This window comes from Hyperolius riggenbachi, chromosome 2, assembly GCF_040937935.1.
Source record: "Hyperolius riggenbachi isolate aHypRig1 chromosome 2, aHypRig1.pri, whole genome shotgun sequence".
Lineage (NCBI taxonomy): Eukaryota > Metazoa > Chordata > Amphibia > Anura > Hyperoliidae > Hyperolius > Hyperolius riggenbachi.
This window is the reverse complement of record NC_090647.1, coordinates 474,324,028-474,345,561: the sequence shown is the minus strand read 5'-3', so window position 1 is coordinate 474,345,561 and position 21,534 is coordinate 474,324,028. Positions and strand designations below refer to the sequence as shown.

At 42.9% G+C, this 21,534-nt stretch overlaps 1 protein-coding gene across 6 annotated transcripts in view; it reads left to right on the top strand.

Moving 5' to 3' along the window:
• SGSM2 (small G protein signaling modulator 2) overlaps positions 1 to 21,534 on the top strand; it is a 470,219-nt gene that overhangs the window by 433,167 nt on the left and 15,518 nt on the right. For all 6 annotated transcript variants that reach the window (XM_068265983.1, XM_068265978.1, XM_068265979.1 and 3 more), the window contains 7 exons: positions 2,382 to 2,510; positions 5,734 to 5,916; positions 8,922 to 9,329; positions 12,119 to 12,243; positions 14,074 to 14,156; positions 19,107 to 19,216; positions 20,087 to 20,183. In XM_068265983.1, the coding sequence (XP_068122084.1) occupies positions 2,382 to 2,510; positions 5,734 to 5,916; positions 8,922 to 9,329; positions 12,119 to 12,243; positions 14,074 to 14,156; positions 19,107 to 19,216; positions 20,087 to 20,183 (1,135 nt within the window). The remainder of the gene's footprint in view (positions 1 to 2,381; positions 2,511 to 5,733; positions 5,917 to 8,921; positions 9,330 to 12,118; positions 12,244 to 14,073; positions 14,157 to 19,106; positions 19,217 to 20,086; positions 20,184 to 21,534) is intronic.

The window sequence follows — 21,534 nt, the reverse complement described above, 5'->3', positions numbered from 1 at the left end:
TCAGAAGCTGTGCATCTCAGTATCTGCACTGGTTGTCCAATAAACCATTGTACTAAATGGCTATAAAAGACATAACTGGGCACTTTTACTTGATAAAGATGGCAACATAGAACACTAGTTATTTTCATTCCTGGACATCAGCTTCAGTCACATGATCAATTCCTAGAAGAAGCATGGAGACACTGACTGTATCACTTTCATCCTCTCCGGTTTGGACACAAGTCATAAATCATTCAGCACGATTTCCATTTTCTAGGTTATACTTTTGTTTTTAATCTCCTTTCCTGACAAGATACATTTGTTGCGTTATGCCTGTCTTATTAAGCAGCAGCAGATCCATGGCAGATCTAACAGTGTAGTAGTTACATTTATCTGCTGGTGATACACATTCTCAGCTGACAGGAAGCTGTGTGAAGACAAGGCAATCGCTGGGATATCAGTGTTTCTGACAGCAGTTATTTTTATTCATGTGTTTTACATGATGATTTAAAGAGATTAAAGACGAGCTTCACGGAGAACTTCACTTGGAGTAAATAAAAATATCCCTCAAACTATATTGATAATTGCAGTGCAACTAAAGCAGTCAAGAAAAAAAAAAGAACACCACCTCATAGTTGTATTGCAGTCACATGTGGGATCAAACTGCCAGGATCCTCTGTCTCTCTCTCTCTACTGGGGCACGCCAAGGCTTACAGAGTAGGCTTATTTATTGCCAGTTAAAGTAATTGTGGAGCGGTGTAAACAATAAGAGTTTGATACTCACCTACAGAAAGGGAAGGCTCTGGACCCCAGGTTTTTGCTCGGTTCCCTCATTCCACCACCGTACCCCAGTGAAGTTATGTGTCTTTGGCAATCTTCAGAAGTACTCACATTACTGAATACTAAGCTCAGAAAAGGGGCGCATCTGCTACTGCGCATTAGCAAGCCTGGTCTGGCACAAGTGCAGTATAGATCTGCTCTTCTTGGGAAATACATGAGGATGCGAGGAGGACCAAAGACATACTTGACTAACTTTGTTGAAGAACTTCACCAGGGCCCAGCGCTGAAACTATGGGACGAAGCGAGGACTGTAAAGGCTCAATGGGATCCAGAGCCTTCTCTCTTCTTAGGTAGGTATATGACTATGGTAGGGATTAGATTGTGAGCCCCTCTGAGGGACAGTTAATTGACAAAACAGTATACTCTGTACAGGACTGCTGAAGGTGTTTCCGCGCCATATAAATACTAAATACCATATTTGCAGTCATATAAATTGCTCCAAAATGTAAGACGCATCTAGTTTTAGAGGGCAAAAACCAGGGGGAAAATTATATACTAAACCTGGTGCGTCCATATTCCAGGAGAGCCTTTTAGATGTTCTCCCCCAATGATTGTGTCCTCCTGTGTCACCCATGTGCTCCATTCTGTCCCCCTATGTGCTCCCTTCTGTCCCCAGCATGTCCCCTTCTGTCCCCTATGTGTCCCCTTTTGTCCCCTATGTGTCCCCTTCTGTGCCCCAAGTGCTCCCTTCTGTCCCCAGCGTGTCCCCTTCTGTCCCCTATGTGTCCCCTTCTGTCCCCCAAGTGCTCCCTCTCTCCCCATGTAGGTCCCCCCCCCACCCTGTATAATTAGCCGAAGCGGTAGTACCGACTCACCTAATCTGTGTTTCCCATGACAACAGCAGACCTCTCCAGTCCTGCATGGCTCCCCCTAGTGCCTGATTCTGCTGATCGTGTCATCAGCAGAAGCCGTCACTAGGGGAGCAGCGCAGGACAGGAGAGGTCTGCTGTCGCCGTGAGAACCGTGTATCAGGTGAGCCGGTGCTGCGACTTCTGCTAATTATACACGGGGGGAGCAAGAGACACGCGAAGCAGATGAACATACCCAGGGAGGGGAGCAGGAGTCACAAGGGGGCAGAGGAACATACCTGGGGACAATGCAGGGAGTCCCTGATGCTGCAGCGGGTTGGTGGTTTGGATCGGTGGTGGTTCGTAAGTCAGGGATTCCCTGCATTCAGCATATAAGACACAGGTACTTTTTCTCCCTATTTTTTGGGGAGAAAAGGTGCATCTTTTATGGTGGCAAATATGGTAGTAATAATAATAATCTTCACATTGTATCTGATCTTACTCATGTATTCTAAACCACATGGACAAAGCATAAACCATGTACCGTAGCTGCTGTTGCAAGAGTATCTGTGACCTTGCTATAAAAAAAATCACCATTGAAGTACCTCTCCCTCATTCTTTGTTTTGAAGATTTAAGTGGAGGAGGTGGTCTTCTGAGGAATAGTGCACTAGTGTTGTCTTTTGAGTAACCTGTAAAGGAACCATGTTAGCTATGTGATTGCAGTAACTTATGTATAGTGGGGACTGCCCTGAGGATACCATTTTCTCCTTTAGAATTATAAGGAGCTGGAGCTGCTGAGGTTGGTGTATTATGGAGGAGTGGAACATGATATCCGCAAGGAAGTTTGGCCGTTCCTGCTTGGCCATTACAAGTTTGGAATGACTAAAAAAGAAATGGACCGAGTAAGTTTAATTCTCTTGCTTATTGTATACTGTATAACTGGAGAATGCCCTCCTGTCATCTGAGACTGATGCTGAGAGTTGAGGTGGACTCATTTTCATCTGTCTTAGCATGCACAGTACAGTCATCATAACACAAACAATACAGCACCAATTTACATTAGGGGACCCAGCAGTTCTCCAATCACAGCACCCTCTACAGCACAGTGTTGTGATTGGCCAAATAGTGTGGGCGTAGTTTACCACAACCTATTGGAAACATAGCAGTTCAAGAGGATACTATCCACCCAATTACGTTAGTGGAATTTCCCTATGAAATTTCCCCCATAAATACTTACCCACATAACAGACACATACAAACACATACAACACAAAGAAACAGTCATGGAAAAGATGTACTCACACAGCAGAAACACTTACACAGGTATATGTATTCCACAAGGATCAGTACACTCAAAAGATATGTTGCAAAAAGTATTGCTCTTTTACTTAAAAAAAAAACAGAAAAAAAATACAGAATCCATAAAAAAAATCTTGTGTCAGACAAGGACCAGCAACCTGCAATAGATAGGTATCATAGACAACCTAGTCCATCAGAATGCCATCTGGTAGCTTAGAGCTGTTTCAGGTATGTGCAGGAGTGCACATTTTTTGGCTTGAGGATGGGTGGATACCTGAAACAGTTCTAGGCCAGTGTCTGTCGCCACTATCCAAGACACACTGGGCCTGATGCAATTGTCAGACTCGCCAGTGTTAAACACTGGTGAGTCCGATAATCAGGCTACTATAAAGTCGCCTGATTCAATTGCATTTAGCCCTAGGCAGGGTGCTAAAAGAACTCGCTTGGGCGATATTATCGCCCAGCAAGTTCCTTACACCCTATCCTATTACACTTTGCATGCCTCCGGGAAGCGATACTTCCCGGCAGACATGAGCGTTAGCTTAGACCTGCAAAAAGCAGGTCTAAACATGCTAACGCATGACATCGCCGCTACATCTGGGGGTGTCCTTTAATAAGGAGACCCCCAGAGCTCCCCGCCGGCCGCCGCTCGTCTCCGCAACCCCCCACAAAGTTGCAAAGCTACAAATTGCTTCAATTCCTTACCGCCGCTTAACACCCGCCGCATCTCGCCGCAAGTCCCCGCTGTGTAATTACAGTGTAGGAGTTACTGTAATTACACTCACTAAGAACAGAGTCCCGGCAAAGCATCTTTGAATCAGCCACCGGGGCTCCCCATTGGTTCACAGGCTGGACCAATGAAAATGGCTCAGCCTGTGAACCAATGGGGAGCCCCGGCGGCTGATTCAAAGATGCTTTGCCGGGACTCTGTTCTTAGTGAGTGTAATTACAGTAACTCCTACACTGTAATTACACAGCGGGGACTTGCGGCGAGATGCGGCGGCCGGCGGGTGTTAAGCGGCGGTAAGGAATTGAAGCAATTTGTAGCTTTGCAACTTTGTGGGGGGTTGCGGAGACGAGCGGCGGCCGGCGGGGAGCTCTAAGGGTCTCTTCATTAAAGGAGACCCCCAGATGCAGCGGCGGAAGATGGCGGCGAATGTTCGGCGGATTGTGCGCATGTGTGGGGAGCGAGGCCATGGTGCTGATGGACAGCACCACAGGGTAAACCTCGCTCCCCATTGCCCGGTAATAGGGAGCATCGCTCAGGCTTTCGCCTGAGTAATGCTCCCTAACGATTGGCCATCGCACGAGTGAAACTGGCAATAGGATTTGCCGGTAATCCTCGTGCGATGGCAAGGTGATAAGTAGCTCGCATCTGCAAGCTACTTATCACCTGGAATAGCATCAGGCCCACTATCTGCTGTATTGTGGACTTTGGACTCTATCACCTCATGGACTATCTATTCCAAGGCTACCAGCTGGCATTTTGATGCACTGTGGGTGTCTATGATACCTATCCATTGCAGGTTGCTGGTCCTTGTCTGACACATGTTTTTTTATCTTTTTTTTTTCATTAAAAGAGCTATAATTTGTGCAACATATCTTTTGAGTGTGCTGATCCTTGTGGAATACAGAGATTGTGCTGCCATCGAGTGCTCCGGTGGCCTGATGGTGAATGCACCTCAGCTGTGGTAAGGGGAGTGCGGCCAGGTATCCTTACTTGACACTTACACAGGTAGACATCATCGTCTGTATACCTCATGATACTGCAGTATACCTAGAGCTGTACTGGCAGACTCTCACCTGGAATGATTGGTCTTGATCATTTGGGGTGACAGTATGCCCAGCAACCTCTGATAGAAAAAAGACTTGACTGGGCTGAACAGCAGTTACTGTCCTATTTAGAGAGGAGCAGCATCCTCTACACTTCAATAAGCCTCACTCCTTTATTACTGTTTCCTTATTAAATCTCATCCTATCTATGCCTTGTTACAACATTCTTCTCCATGCCTCATATTGAAATTGACTTAAAGCAGGAGGCTCAGCCATACTATGCCAGGGGAAATACACAATGTATAAGTAGATAAAAACTTGATCTACTTACATAACACATGTATTGTACTGTCCACATTTTGATTTCAGTTAATGTTATATAGTAAATGAAAATAATTCTGTTCCTGGTGGGAACCATGTCTTTTGCCCACAGTTTGAGGCTAAATACTGATGTCATTTCTTCGCTTAACTTTTTTTTTCTTTTGTCCTCCAATCGCTGAGTCACCTCAGCCTTGCTTGTAAACACAAGTGAGTAGAGGATCATGTTTCATCTAGGCAGCTAGGCAGGGAATAAAGGGAAGAAGGGTAACATATTATAGATAAAATTAACCCCGAGCATGCAGCTGAATGGCAATGGCTATTAAACGGCCAGTGTTCCTAAGGTATGTGATAACTCCAAACAATAACAGCAGACAATTTTTTAAAAGTTTTACATGCAGGATTAGCATCTTTATCACTTAATACACTCAGACCAGTTGCTGTTGAAATTTGATTTTTATGGTGACAATCCAGCTTTAGGTCTTGATCACAAGTAAAATGATTACAAAATAATCTAAATCCACTGAATGTTTTGAAATGCTTGATTTGGTCCAATGTGATTAAAATTGTTCAGCTTGCTGATTCAATAAACAGGCCTATTTGAAAAACATTTTATAGAGTTAAAAGTGTCAATGAAGGATCGGAGTTGAAATGTTTATGGCAACTTGCCCAGCATTTGCTTTAACTTACCTGAATGAAACAAACAGCTAATAGTGTTTGTGCTCTTCCCCTGAGGTGGATGAAGCCATTGTGTCCCGGTATCAGAAGGTGATGGCGGAGTGGAAAGCATGCGAGGTCATTGTCAAGCAAAGGGAAAAAGAATCACATTCGGCTATCTATGCTAAGCTTTCATCGGGCAGCAGCATTGACAGTCACGTCCAACGCCTGATTCACCGGGACTCTACAATTAGTAATGATGTAAGAAGTTTTACACCTCCAATTATATATCTCTACCAATTTAAAATTTGTATTCTAAAGGCTTGTGCAAACATACACGCTTCTGTGCATTTTTCAGCAATGCATATAAGTCTGTAACAAAAAATGTGAAGAAGCACACAAGTGAATTTAGGCTCTAACTCCTTATTGACATTATTGTTATGCTACTTGCTTTTGGTCCAAAGTAATGTCATCTTTGTGAAGATCACAAATTACCCCCGGTCACAGTAGCTGGTGAGGAGAGGCCATTTTTTAATACTGTATAATGTAATTGTTATGACTTCTGTAGACAAGGTATCTGGTGATCACGTTTAGCAGCATATACAAAAGTCTGGACACAAAGATGAAGTGAAACTGTGCTTTTAATGAACTGTGTTATATACATATAAGTGACAGTAAATCTCTTCCACAAACACACAGCAGACCAGCAAACTATATACAAAATATACAACATCACAATACTCATATAATTGAGTGCAATATTGGGTTTAGGATAGGCACACCTTGCCGTGGATTATTGGGTGCTCAGCCTTGATGTAAAAGCAACATCAATTCAATACAAACGATTCAAAGTCGGCTGGCACACCAAAGTCAGTTTCCAAGCAAATTTATTGAATGCACAGCATGACAATTGTTTCGGGGCCAAGCATGGTCCCCTTCATCAGATAAGTGCAGACATAATCGAGGTACAGGATCAGATAACAGGAGCAAAGTCAGAGAGCAAGCTAAGGTCATACATGGGCAGATCAGGATTAACGAGTACAGAGCAGACAGAATCAGGTAACAGGAACAAAGTCAGGAAACAAGCCAAGGTCATACATGAGAAGATCAGGATAAATGATTACAAAGCAGAGTATCAGAAGGTGTACCAGGCAACAGAAGCCAAGCCAACTGGAGATCTGGCAATCTTGCAAGGGGTGTGGTTGTCTTAAATAGGAAATGATAAACTGCTAGGAGAACACCTGTTGATCAGAGATATGTCCAGAATGTGATTCTCCATCTTGTGGTGAAACAGGAAACTGCAGGTAACATAACAGGGATAGCAGAGCCACCTGCTGGTGACTAGTGATAACACCAGCCGGTGAAGCAGGGTGCAACAGTGTTCCTGACAGTAATATCTAGTTCACTCTGCAACGTATACCTTTCTGTGGTCAACAAGTGGGCAGCCTGAATATTGTACTATTAAAGGACCACTACAGCGAAAAAAGTAAGCAGTTAAAATCGGACAGAACCGACAGGTTTTGGACTTGTCCATTTCCTCATGGGGGCTCTCAGGGATTTCTTTGTTTTCAAAAGCTTTCACTGAACCACAGTTTTTAAGTCTAACTGCCCTTACTCTGCACTTAAATGACCCAGATTGCAAACACTTGTCACCTTTCAGGAGACAGTCCTTGAATAACCCAGGGCAGGTCTGCAGGATTGCCTATGCTTTCCAATAATCACAGCCTAGGGAAAAATCATAAAACAAATTTCAGTTCTGAATGCTTCCAGATGAGGAATAAAGATAATGAAATAATACCATCCAATCATCCAACAAAAAGTATGAAAAAGACCCTGCCAGGCTGAGAATAAATGTTGCCATACGGTAGATAACCTATCTACATCTGTTCATTTAGCACTGTTCTCCTCTGTAGTGCTGAGTACAAATCCCAGGAAAGTATAATATTTGTCATTTATTTACGTCCTCTTCTGACACATGATGGCCTTTAGCATCTGCTGCTTTATAAGTCTGACATCTATTAAATTGCATATCGCATTCCGTGACATTTAATCTTGAGATTATTGCATGGCTTAGCAGGAAAACACTGTGTCTGCAGAGTAATTTATGCTCTCCTCCGCTATGCATATAGGACAGGCCATTCATTTGTTTCTTATTGATAGCCCTCTCTAACCTCGTTAGCACTTCCTTGCTGGAAAGATACAAATGGCACTTTCGGAATACCAGGTAGTCAATTACTCACATTTTCTCCAGCACTAACCAGCTTATTTATAGACACTGCACACTGTTCTATGAGTCTCTTAGTGCCACTCCAAATCTCCTGTTCTACTGAACTTGTGCGGTGCGGAGGGGGAGGTCTTCTATTTTTAGGCCATGTTCTCTTGTAGCAAGAGGTACACAATGCAATGGATGGAGAAAGTGGCACTGCACGTTGTCCGCGCGTTGCGTTGCATACAGTGAAGCTGTCAATGAAAAGTATGCCTTACTTAACGCTTATAGTACCCGTTACCACTGCATGCGATGCTTTAGCATGCCGCACTCCAAAGCACTGCAACACACCCGCCGCACTGTGAGCATCGCATAGGTTGTGCATTGCAGTGCGCCACACTGCAACCTACCACTGTGAATCTGTGTCTTTAAAATCTTCAGCCTGGACTGAAAAAAGGGAATCTAAATTAACACTAAGGTCCCCAGTTCAACTCACCTGAGTCTTCTTCCAGCCCCCTGTAGTCAGGGGGGGCAGAGAAACGCAGACAACACCCCCAGCCTCCCCCCCAAAAGTGGCCACCTTCTGGGAAGATGCTCACGATCCCCCCCCCCCCCCCCCCCCCAAAAAAAGAAAAGATTCCCTGCCTTAGGGCACTTTGTGATTTTAAAAGCTCTTGCTAATGTTATCCTATGTGTGTGTTCTCACAGGAGCGATGTGATTTTGTAAAAATCCCCCATAGCATTAGCATTAGCAAGAGCTTTTCTTTTCAAAATCTCTAGCCCTTAAAAAGCTCTTGTAGTGTGAACAAGCCCTTATTGTGAATTATTGTGAATTACATCCAACTGCAGAAGTATGCAAACTGCATGTCTTTCTAAAACTAAAAAAAAAAAAAAAATTTGATTTCAAGAATTGCAAGCTATGTGACTATTGTACCAGTAGGACACTGGAAAATTGCTAATACTCATGATGTCCTAGAGGCAGCCTTGTTAAAGGGTCACTAAAGTATTTTCCTAAAATGTGCTCTTAATCTAGTCATATCTTGTAACATATGTGTTCCAGGTCTTTATGTCTACAGAAGAATTAGATGTGACAGACAGAGACTTGAAGGGTCACAGCGATAAAACAACAACATTGACCAGCACTACTGGTACTCCAACAGCGATCATGGTAGCTGAACCACAGCAGTCCGTGGAGTTTGACTCTCCGGATTCTGGTCTTCCTTCTTCTCGCAACTACTCTGTGACTTCCGGGATCTTATCAAGCATTGATGATGGACAGAGCGTATGTTTTGAAGAAGAGGAATCGAGTACAGAGTCTGATAGGACAGAAATGAGTCTGGGACCACCCAGAAAAGCAAAGGGAGTCCTCAAAATGCAGGACTCTATATGTGAAGAGCAGCTGTGTTCCCAGCTAGAGTATTTAAGTAATTCTGAAGATATTTCTTCCATGTGCCCCACCTCATATACGGTAAGCAACGTCATTCAGTTGGTGATCTTGTTTATCTCATTTATTATGCAATACAATTTGATCTTAAACCCATGCCCATCCTTCTGACTGTGCAGTATACAATGCAAAAGAGTTTCTGGAGTGGCAAACCTGGCCCGCAATGTTGGGTGCTTAACCTTTGGTGCTAAGCCATGTCACCCGTAAACATCAGTAGTAGCGAAACGAAGTAAGGTTAGCAAACTGTTGTCACAATGGAGTTTTTCGATTAATTGCCTAAGTCAGTGCTGTCCAACTTCGCGGGCATGGAGGGCCGTTGTATTTCCAGACCACATGGTGGAGGGCCGGCAGACCGAGGTGTGTTAGAGGCGGCAGCACGGGGGACAACGAGGGGGGAGGCTGTAAATATTTATAGTCTGCATCCGCAGCATGGGGGAAAGGGTGTTTTTTTTTTAAAAAAAAGTTGTGCTGCCACAGCATGGAGCAGGCGACAGGGGGGCCGCAGCAGGAGGCCTGACGGGCCGGATGCAGCCCGTGGGCCGCCAGTTGGACAGCACTGGCCCAAGTCAACACAGACTTGAGAATTGTTTTGGGGCCTCAGAGGGCCCCGTTCTTCAAAATAGTGCAGACAAACAAAAAACTGCATTGTGACAATGGTGTGCCAACCTCACTTCGTTTTGCAGCTTCTGACTGCGCAGTAGGGATGGCCAATATGATGCACATAATTTGAAGCTGAAGTACATTTTCTGGTTATTTTTAGTGATCAGCTCAAATTTCCCATAGTAGTAAGCAACATCGTCATGCACATTTCAAAACATAGTGAAAATTATTCTGCACATAATTGTGTCATTAGAATGCATTATTTCGCATTGATTCATAATTGTGTGAAATATTCATCTTTGTGTAAATGTGTTTTCTCATCCCTGTAATCTTGGTGAATATTATGGGCCGTACTTGCGCAGTAATTTGCGATTGAGCCAGTTTCAGACAGAAGCTGATAGCAGCACACCTTGGCCTCTAAGTCTCAGTCATAGGTGGCCTCCGATATTAACCAGCAGGTATTGGTGTCTCCTAATTTCAGCCAGCGGTCTAAATATTTCCTAGTAGTCATAGCTGCTCCCAGTATCAACCAGCAGACACAGATGGCCCCCAGTATTAGCCAGAAGTCATAGATGGCTCCTAATTTCTGAAAACATTCAGATGGCCTGTCATTACATTAACCCTGTACTAGAAACAATGACCCACCCTAACTTTTGTTGTAGTCACTGTTTCAGGCACATCTCTAGGTACAGTTAAGCAGTCATAGAAATTTCAAGGATTGAATTTTCTTTGTTTCTTGACTTTATTCAAGCGTTTAATACACAGTAGTGCAGTCAAAGATAAATGGATTAAAGTACCACTTTGTGATGCATTTAAAGCAAAATAGATTCAGGTACAGATTACCAGCTGGGTTTTATTATTATTTAAAGCACAACTCTACCAAAGCCATATGGAACGTAGGTATAAATGACAGAGTAACAGTTTTTTACTCCTATTTCTGAACACTCCTTTGTTTGGAGTTGCCAGCAAAGGGCAGCTGGATTGTGTCTGCACATCCTACCCCTTGTCTGTGCCTGGCTTTCCTTCAGTACAATCAAATAGTGTTTGCTTAAAGCGGACTTGAACTCTTGCACAGCACACAATGAAAAGCCCTTATTCCACATACACTTGCTGAAGAATTCACTTCTCTGTGTTCTTTGTTTCACAGATATTCTTTGCTGAATAAACTGTGAATAGACTGCAGGAGAGCTCTGCCTTGGCAGATCTTCATGTAGCAAACACCCTTTCCGTGCTCCCTGCAAAAGTGAAACTTCAGGGTTTTTTTAGGATTTCCATAAATTGAAAAGAAGAAGTATTTTCCATAAATTTTTTAGGCAGAGAGGTAGTTCTGAGTTTAGTGGCACTTTAAAGGGACCAGAATTGAGGAATTGTATGCGATTTCTACATATCAATTAATCACAGCTTTAGTTGAGTATCAGGCAGGGGGCTGATACTTGATGTTTCTTCTTTTTCATTTAATATTAACTAGTTCCCTACTTCTACCATGCTTTTCTTTGCCACAGAGAACTTCATCTCTGGCTCAGGGGCATAGATATGCGCCTCTGTTGTTTGCTGATGTGCGCACGATCATGCGCGTTTACATATGCGCTCCTGACAGGCTCCCATTGGTCCGTGATCAGTGAATGAGAACATGTATATGTATATATATTACTGCTGTTTTTGAAAATAAGGGGTTGTTGTTATTATTGATATACTGTAAGTATACAGAAACATACAACGGAAAACATACTGTACATCTTTACTTCAACTTAAAATATTGTAGCCATACATTGTGCTAGCGACATCATTTAAATGTTGTAATAATCGGGGAAAAATGGGAAAATAAAATGTGTGGGTTTTTTCTACAGAAGAACTTTTTATTTTTCAACTATAATAGCTGAAATCTTAGAAATAATGATTTTTTTTTCAATTTTTTTCTTCTTCTTCCATGCTAAGTACATAAAAAAATAACACAATCCTAGTGTTAAAAAAGGACCACCTAAAGAACGTTTAAAACAATATATAGATAATTTTGGTGTGATAAGTAGAGATAAAGTTATTGGCGAATGAATGGGAGGAGCATGATGTGAAAATTTCTGTAGTTTTGAAGGGGAAAAAAACAGTGGTAGGGAAATGGTTCAATATAGTCTTTAATAAACCATATGGAATTTGTTGATAATAAGCAAAGTAAGTTCTGACTTAATTAATTACAAGGTAATATTTTCTCTTATTAGATTGAACTTTTAGATACTATTGCCTTAAATCTACATCGTATTGATAAGGATGTCCAGAGGTGTGATCGGAACTACTGGTACTTCACACCAGATAACCTGGAGAAGCTGCGGAACATCATGTGCAGGTACATTGTTCCTGTCCGCTTTGTGATTTGTGTGTAAGATGTATTGTTGCAAATCAGTGGGGCTTATTTATAAAGTTATGCAGAGGATTAGGAAAAACATAGGGCCCAAACCAGGTAGTAGTTTGACTCCACACTATAGTCTTTCTGGTCAGCTGAGGTGAGAGAGGGGTCAAATAAGGTGGCAGGCGGGCCCCTTGACACCCACTAGGCTCCAGGCACCTGCCTAGTTTTCCTTGTGGATGATCCTGCCTTGAAGGAATTATATCATATAACTACTGAAATGCAAAGCAATTTATCTATATCTTTTTGTTACATTTATAAAGGTTTTGACAGGGATTTGAACTGACTAAGGGCCTGTTTCCACTACACGCAGATTGGAGGCAGAATGGATGCAGAAAAACTGACTCCAATGAAAGCCTATGGGCCTGTTACCACTAAACGCGATTTTTCTGATGCAGATTTTCCCATAGGCATTCATTGGAGTCAGTTTTTCTGCTTCCATTCAGCATCCAATCTCCATGTAATGGAAACAGGCCCTAATAGAATCCCTTCCCTGACAAGCAGCATAATTCTTTTAACCTTCCCAGCGTTCAATTTCCCCAGGATTTCTGTGCAAACAGTGATAAAATTTATTTTTAAAATTTTTTTTTCCTGTAACTTGCCAAAATGTGTCAAGCAAGGGTCTAGTATACAGTGCAGGAGAGTATTGATGTGTATGCATGTTTATACTGTTCACAGCATGTTTTTTTGAACGGACATTTCTGTCCATACCGCTAGGGAGGTTAAAGTGGTGGCTGGATAGTGTAATGTTTAACTACCTAACAACCGCGTCACGCCATAGGGCGTGACCGCGGTGGCAGCCCCAGGACCGCCTAACGCCAATTGGTGTCAAGTCCTGGGGCCGGCTATTGCAGAAGATCGCGCACAGGCTGCGTGCGCATCTCCCGCTGACCGCTGCTGGGAGACTGTTAGACGGTGAATCCGCCGTCTTTTATCATGGTACAGCGCTGCGATGTACAGTGTGACACGGCTGTCTCCCTGGGGCACAAGAGCTGAGAGTGATTGGCGGTGATAAGCTGAAGCCTATCACAGCCGATCGCTGTGATAGGCTGGCCGGGGAGGAAGGTTGGGAAAAATAAAATAAAAATACATAAATTAATAAAAACAAACAAATATATATTTGTAAAAAAATAAACAAATATCTCGGGGGAAATTAGACCCCACCAACAGAAATCTCTGTTGGTGGCGAGAAAAAGGGGGGGGGGAGGGTGAATCACTTGTGTGGTGTGTTATGTGGCCCTGCAGCTTGGCCTGGTCTTGAGGGGGGGGTTAGCACTGTAGTCCTCAAGTGGTTAAGGGCTCTGTCTCTGCCACAGGTGTCCTGGGTTCAAATCTCAGCTCTGCCTGTTCAGTAAGCCAGCACCTATTCAGTAGGAGACCCTGGGCAAGTTTCCCTAACACTGCTACTGCCTATAGAGCGCGTCCTAGTGGCTGCAGCTCTGGCGCTTTGAGTCCGCCTGGAGAAAAAGCGCAATATAAATGTTCTGTGTCTAAAGTGAAGGTAATAGTGAAAAGTGAAGGTAATAGTAAGCATGGGGACTATTCATACTAAGTAAGCTAAATCTGACAGCCACACTTGAAGTCAGTTTTGCAGATCCAGTTAGCTAGGTAATAAAAACTAAACATGGAAACATGACAAATTTGTACAGTGGAAGTTAAAATATATTTTACACTATATCAGTAAATGTGCCTGAACTAGGGCTCTAAGTGACAGGCAACATAAATCCACGTACCTCCTATTAATGCTGTTGCTCTTGGCATTCCATACAGCTTCGTCTGGGAACATCTGGATGTGGGCTATGTGCAGGGGATGTGTGACCTGCTGGCTCCACTCATGGTGATTCTAGAGAATGGTGAGTTTGTCAATTGTCTTTAAAGGGAACCTGAGCCGAGACTGACTGTCAGCATATGTAGCTGAAGGTTCACTTTCATTATAAAATTACCATAAACATAGATTAAGGCTTCAGATCCTTTTTTTTTGTAATTTGCTGTTATTAAAAATTATGTTTTACGATTTCAGTCTGCAGCCAGCTACTTATTTCCAAAAGAATGGTAATAAAGTTTCAATTTAATTTAAAGGGAACCCGAGGTGTTTTTTTGGGGGGACAGTTGGGACACAGAGGCATGTTCTCTGCCTCATGACATGCCTCTGTGTCCCCGCAACCCTGCTCTCTGACCCCCTCCCCCCCCCCCCCCCCCCCCGCGGCGTTGCTATATCGGAGGTAAACATGTGAGAGTGGGCTTCCCTGTTCCTGCAGGGTTTCCAGAGCTGCCATTGGGCAGCTCTCTCCCTGGCCACACCCCCTGCTGCTCCCCGCCTCCCTGCACGCTGGGAGAGAGAATCAGTCTCTCATTCCAGCATCGTGACCCAGAGGTCACGAAAGTGAAAGTGGGCCAGTGCGGCCCATAGGAGCAGCGGAAAGCTGCAGTTTTGGCAGCTACCTGAACCGCACAGCCCCCCCAGATCAGGTAGCCTAGTTTTTTTTTTTATTTCATCAGCCCACCTCAGGCTCTCTTTAAGGATCACTATCACAAAAAATAAATAAATAAAATGCATGTAAATACACTTATATAAGATATCCCAGAGTAAAATGCACTGTACATTACCTTTTTCCTATTCCACTGTCATTTAATGTAGGTAGTAAAAATCTGACTAGCCCATCTCCTTATGGGGTATTCTCGGTATTTCCTTTATTCTTTATATAAACACTCCCTTGAAAGGATCTATTGAAAGATGTTAGTCGGTCTGCCTATTTGCTTGCAAAGTAATGTGGCACTTGAACTGAACAACTTCTCTTCAGAAAGTGGATTTACTGAAGCTGCCCCTTCCCCCGTACCGTGCATGGCCATAAAGGTGGTTGGAAAGTGCTGCATTTGTGCTGCAAATATCATTGTTCTGCCTTTCTTAGCCTTTGAATTAGTAAAATGTTTGTAAAGGTACAGTGGTGTGAAAAACTATTTGCCCCCTTCCTGATTTCTTATTCTTTTGCATGTTTGTCACACTTAAATGTTTCTGCTCATCAAAAACCGTTAACTATTAGTCAAAGATAACATAATTGAACACAAAATGCAGTTTTAAATGATGTTTTTTATTATTTAGTGAGAAAAAAACCTCAAAACCTACATGGCCCTGTGTGAAAAAGAAATTGCCCCCTGAACCTAATAACTGGTTGGGCCACCCTTAGCAGCAATAACTGCAATCAAGCATTTGCGATAACTTGCAACGAGTATTTTACAGCGCTCTGGAGGAATTTTGGCCCACTCATCTTTGCAGAATTGTTGTAATTCAGCTTTATTTGAGGGTTTTCTAGCAAGAACCGCCTTTTTAAGGTCATGCCACAACATTTCAATAGGATTCAGGTCAGGACTTTGACTAGGCCTCTCCAAAGTCTTCATTTTGTTTTTCTTCAGCCATTCAGAGGTGAATTTTCTGGTGTGTTTTGGGTCATTGTCCTGCTGCAGCACCCAAGATCGCTTCAGCTTGAGTTGACGAACAGATGGCCGGACATTCTCCTTCAGGATTTTTTGGCAGACAGTAGAATTCATGGTTACATCTATCACAGCATGCCTTCCAGGTCCTGAAGCAGCAAAACAACCCCAGACCATCACACTACCACCACCATATTTTACTGTTGGTATGATGTTCTTCTGCTGAAATGCTGTGTTACTTCTACGCCAGATGTAACGGGACACGCACCTTCCAAAAAGTTCAACTTTTGTCTCGTCGGTCCACAAGGTATTTTCCCAAAAGTCTTGGCAATCATTGAGATGTTTTTTTAGCAAAATTGAGACGAGCCTTAATGTTCTTTTTGCTTAAAAGTGGTTTGCGCCTTGGATATCTTCCATGCAGGCCGTTTTTGCCCAGTCTCTTTCTTATGGTGGAGTCGTGAACACTGACCTTAATTGAGGCAAGTGAGGCCTGCAGTTCTTTAGATGTTGTCCTGGGGTCTTTTGTGGCCTCTCGGATGAGTTTTCTCTGCGCTCTTGGGGTAATTTTGGTCGGCCGGCCACTCCTGGGAAGGTTCATCACTGTTCCATGTGTTTGCAATTTGTGGATAATGGCTCTCACTGTGGTTTGCTGGAGTCCCAAAGCTTTAGAAATGGCTTTATAACCTTTACCAGACTGATAGATTTCAATTACAGTACTTTTGTTCTCATTTGTTCCTGAATTTCTTTGGATCTTGGCATGATGTCTAGCTTTTGAGGTGCTTTTGGTCTACTTCTCTGTGTCAGATAGCTCCTATTTAAGTGATTTCTTGATTGAAACAGGTGTGGCAGTAATCAGGCCTGGGGGTGACTACAGAAATTGAACTCGGGTGTAACAAACCACCTTTAAGTTATTTTTTAACAAGGGGGGCAATCACTTTTTCACACAGGGCCATGTAGGTTTGGAGTTTTTTTTTCTCACTAAATAATAAAAACCATCAGTTAAAACTGCATTTTGTGTTCAATTATGTTATCTTTGACTAATAGTTAACGGTTTTTGATGAGCAGAAACAGTTAAGTGTGACAAACATGCAAAAGAATAAGAAATTAGGAAGAGGGCAAATACTTTTTCACACCACTGTATATATATATATATATATATATATATATATATATATATATATATATATATATATATATATATATATATATATATATATATATATATATATATATATATATATATATATATATATATATATATATATATATATATATATATATATGCAGCACGGTGGCGTAGTGGTTAGCTCTCTCGCCTTGCAGCGCTGGGTCCCTGGTTCGAATCCCAGCCAGGGCACTATCTGCAAAGAGTTTGTATGTTCTCTCTGTGTCTGCGTGGGTTTCCTCCGGGCACTCCGGTTTCCTCCCACATTCCAAAAACATACGGATAAGTTAATTGGCTCCCCCTAAATTTGGCCCTAGACTACAGTACTTACACTACATAATATAGACATATGACAATGGTAGGGATTAGATTGTGAGCTCCTTTGAGGGACAGTTAGTGACAATATATATATACACTGTACAGCGCTGCGTAATATGTCGGCGCTATATAAATACTAAATAATAATAATAATAATAAATATATATATATATTATATTATATATATATATCTCAAACTATAAAGGATTAAAGGATGATCTTTGCAACACAAATGTAGTACTAGCTAGCCGAACCACAATCTCCTTGTCGATCGCTTGTTGGCGTGCTCACATGCACAGTAGTGGCTCTACGCTCGGCTCTGGCGGACATAGCTGAACCTGATCAGGTCTGCTGTACTGCGCAGGCATGAACAATATGTGCCTGTGCGGTAGAGTGAGCTCGGCTATTCATGGTGGAGCCTGAGCAGATGCGCAGATGAGCCTGCTGTGCACATGCGCAGCGACTCCTTAAAATATTATGGTGCAAGACTGCTCGGGCCAGCCAGTACTGGATCTGGCTGCCTAAGGAGGACAAGGGAAGTCTCATTACGTTCCAGACGTTTCCCCCTCCCAGGGTAAGTACCCCCCAGGGCACACACTTGTTTTTCTTACAGGTGTTCTTTAAAACAAAAGCAGAACAACTCTTTATTTTTGCAGCAAAAATGGACACAAATGTAGCACTAACCAAATACAATGGAATTTTTATTTGTGCTGATTGTAGGGCTCAGATAGTGGTTACGCAAGTAAAGAAAAACCTGAGAACCTCCATGAGGATAAAAAGTCCGAAAGCTGCCAGATCTTTACTATCTACTGTAGGTGACACACTCTGTAAAATGTGTTGAAAGGACCTCTACTGCAAAAAAATTGTAAAATTTAAAATACATACATTTTAAGAGAGTCTGAAACCTCTTTAAAAATCAGTTTTTACTTCTTATTTATGTTAAGGATCATTGGCAGACCTAAAACGCCGCTATTCCACGGTGAACAAGGGTTTTATCACCCTCAAATCCCCAGGGCAAAAACAGGGGGAGCAGAGCTTTCTGCAGTAGCTCTGCCTCGCCTCGCATCAATCCCCGTTGATCGCCGTCTCTCCCCACCCATCTCTGTCTTCTTTCACAGAGAGGGACGGGAGAGAGGCGGAGATCCGCAGTGGATTGACGCAAATGGAGGCAGAGCTACAGCGCTAACCTCTGCCTCCCTGGGCAGCAAAATCCACGACCATGAAAGTCGTGGATTTTTGCCCTAGGATTTGAGGGTGATAAAACCCTTGTTCGGCTGCGGGATAGCGGCGTTTTAGGTCTGCCAATGATCCTTAACATAAATAAGAGGTAAAAACTGATTTTTAAAGAGGCTTCACAGTCTCTTTAAAGGGCCACTTAAGTCTGTGGGAAAAAATGAGTTTTACTCACCTGGGGCTTCCAGCAGCCCCCTGCAGCTGTATTGTGCCCATGGCGACTCCATCAAATTCTTCTGGCCCTGCCGGCAGCCACTTCCGGTTTCGGCGGGGAACGCGAGTGATTCTTCGCATTCCCGGCCACAATAGCGCCCTCTATGCTGCAATATGCTACGTGCTATATGCTATAGCAGCATAGAGGGCACTATTGTGGCCGGGAACGCGAAGAATCACTCGCGTTCCTGGCCTGTCAACTCCTGTCGCCGGAAGTGGCTACCGGCGGGGCCAGGAGCATCTGATGGAGTCGGCGTGGGCACAATACAGCTGCAGGGGGCTGCTGGAAGCCCCAGGTGAGTAAAACTATTTTTTTCCCACAGCCTTAAATGCCCCTTTAACATACATTTGTCCCAGTGGGATTTGGTTCCCAAAGGGGACAGTTGGGAGCTATGATAATAACAATCCTTGCACATTCCCCTAACATGATATTTTCTAATCACAGATATGCTGGCGTACAGCTGCTTTACACAGCTCATGAAGAGAATGAGTCAGAACTTCCCCAATGGAGGAGCTATGGACACACACTTTGCAAACATGAGATCGCTGATCCAGGTGGGAACATCTATGAGAATGCGTATGTAATTGCCATAGATAATAACAAAAGTCTGTCCAAATGCGTCAACTGCCACTGATAACCTTTAAAGGAGACTCTGATGTGGACCAGAGATCCCTCCTAATAGCATATAATGTAATGTGGAAGTTCTGTGCTTTGATTTAAAGTGTACCCGATCTGAATCCCAGGTAAAAATTCCATACTTACCGTAGGAGAGTGAAGCCTCTGGATCCCAATGGGGCTATTCTCACTGTCCTCTGGTCCCCTGTCACCGAGCACGGCCCCTCCAAAATGTAATCTGACTGGGGCCACACTCCTCTTCAAGCACGAGTGTGGCCGTACTCTGCATGCGTGAGTACCGAAATATCAAATATCGTCTCTCTGCTCCCAAAACCGCTAGCGTTTTGACGATCTGCTATCGGTTTTGGTGTGCACTGGGCCAAACTGAGCAGTTCACACAGCAGAGTAACACTGTGGAATCCTGAGCTACACAATCCCATCAGGGGCCGCAGTGAAAATGGGGTGAGAGCTACCAATGTTCACACCCTATTCCCCCTCCTTTTACGGTGGCTGATCCCATAGCCCAAGGACCCATCAGCCAGGTGTCACATTACAAGTGTGACCATCATGATCACCTCCCATAGCTGAGCCACTACCATGAGTCTGGCTGGAGTTTGACATGTATGGTTTAGGGTTAGGCTGGGGTGGGCATGTAGAAGGCACAAGAGGTCATGCAGGGCCTCCTGCAATTAGTGTATACCAGTTAACCCCAATGCCCTGCGTTTAGTAAACTGGCTCTGAATTACAGGTACTTAAGCAAATGGATCCTCTTATAGATGTCTAACACACTTTGCTTCCTTTTTTGCCAGATTTTGGATTCCGAGCTGTTTGAACTGATGCACCAGAATGGAGACTATACCCATTTCTATTTCTGTTATCGCTGGTTTCTTCTGGATTTTAAAAGAGGTATTTGAATATTTCCCTACTCTTATAGTGTTATATATATATATATATATATATATATATATATATACTGTATATATATTTTATTTTTTGCATGAGCTACAGAGATTCTGACAAGAGGCAAAAGAAACTAAATCATTAAAAATCCGGTCCTGACTTGGAGAAAGAGGAGATGACCCACGTTACCATTCTGTTGCACACCTATGTGGGAATCATTACAAAATTGTCACCTACGGGGTCTTCTACTAAGATGTTGCAGAAGATTAACCATTTCTGCCGCCCGGACGTGATCCTCACGTCCAGGCGGCTGCGGTGCTGCGCTTCCGCGCAATCGTGGGCGTGCCCCCGTGCTGTCCCTCGGTAGCCATGGGATCAATGAACGGGAACATGGTTCCCGATCACCGATCCGTGTCCCCAGCAGAAAAACTGAAGCGCTCTTACTAGAGGCTTCAGTCTTTCTGCAAAACAAAAGTGTCCCCATGCTCCTTGTGCTTTCTGTGCTTCCAGTGATCGAGAAGCACAAGGAGAAAAAAATAAACTCAAGGTAGCCATCTTGTGGCCAAATAGTAAAACTACATCTACATATTTTTTACATTACAATTTACACATATAATAACATTAAAAATTAACTGTTTATTTCCCACACCAAACTATTACCCAAATAAAATTTTTAAAAATTTGGAAAAAAAAAAATTACAATTAAAACAAAAAAAAAACATAAATAGTTACCTACAGGTCTGAACTTTTTAAATATGCATTTGAAGGGGTTATACTACGTACATTTTTTAAAATAATACGCTTGTAAATAGTGATGGACGCAAAACGGAAAAAATGCACCTTTATTTCCAAATAAAATATTGGCGCCATACATTGTGATAGGGACAAAATTTAAATGGTGTCATAACCAAGACAAACAGGCAAATAAAATACATAGGTTTTAATTATGGTAGCTTGGATTATTTTAAAGCTATAATGGACGAAAACTGAGAAATAATTAATTTTTTTCCATTTTTTTCTTATTAATCCTGTTAAAATGCACTTATCAAAAAATTATTCTTAGCAAAATGTACCACCCAAAGAAAGCCTAATTAGTGGCAGAAAAAAACAAGATATAGTTTAATAAATTGTGTTAAGTAGTGATAAAGTTATTAGCGAATGAATGGGAGGTGAAAATTGCTCTGATGCATAAGGTGAAAAATCTTTTCTCCTGGCGGACTCAAAGCACCAGAGCCATGGCCAGATTTCAGGCAAGGCCACAAAGGCTATGGCCTAGGGCACCAGGAAAGCAAGGTGGCGGCCTGTGGGCAGCAGGATGGCAGCAGCAGTTAGCCTGCCAAACATTCGCCCTGCTACA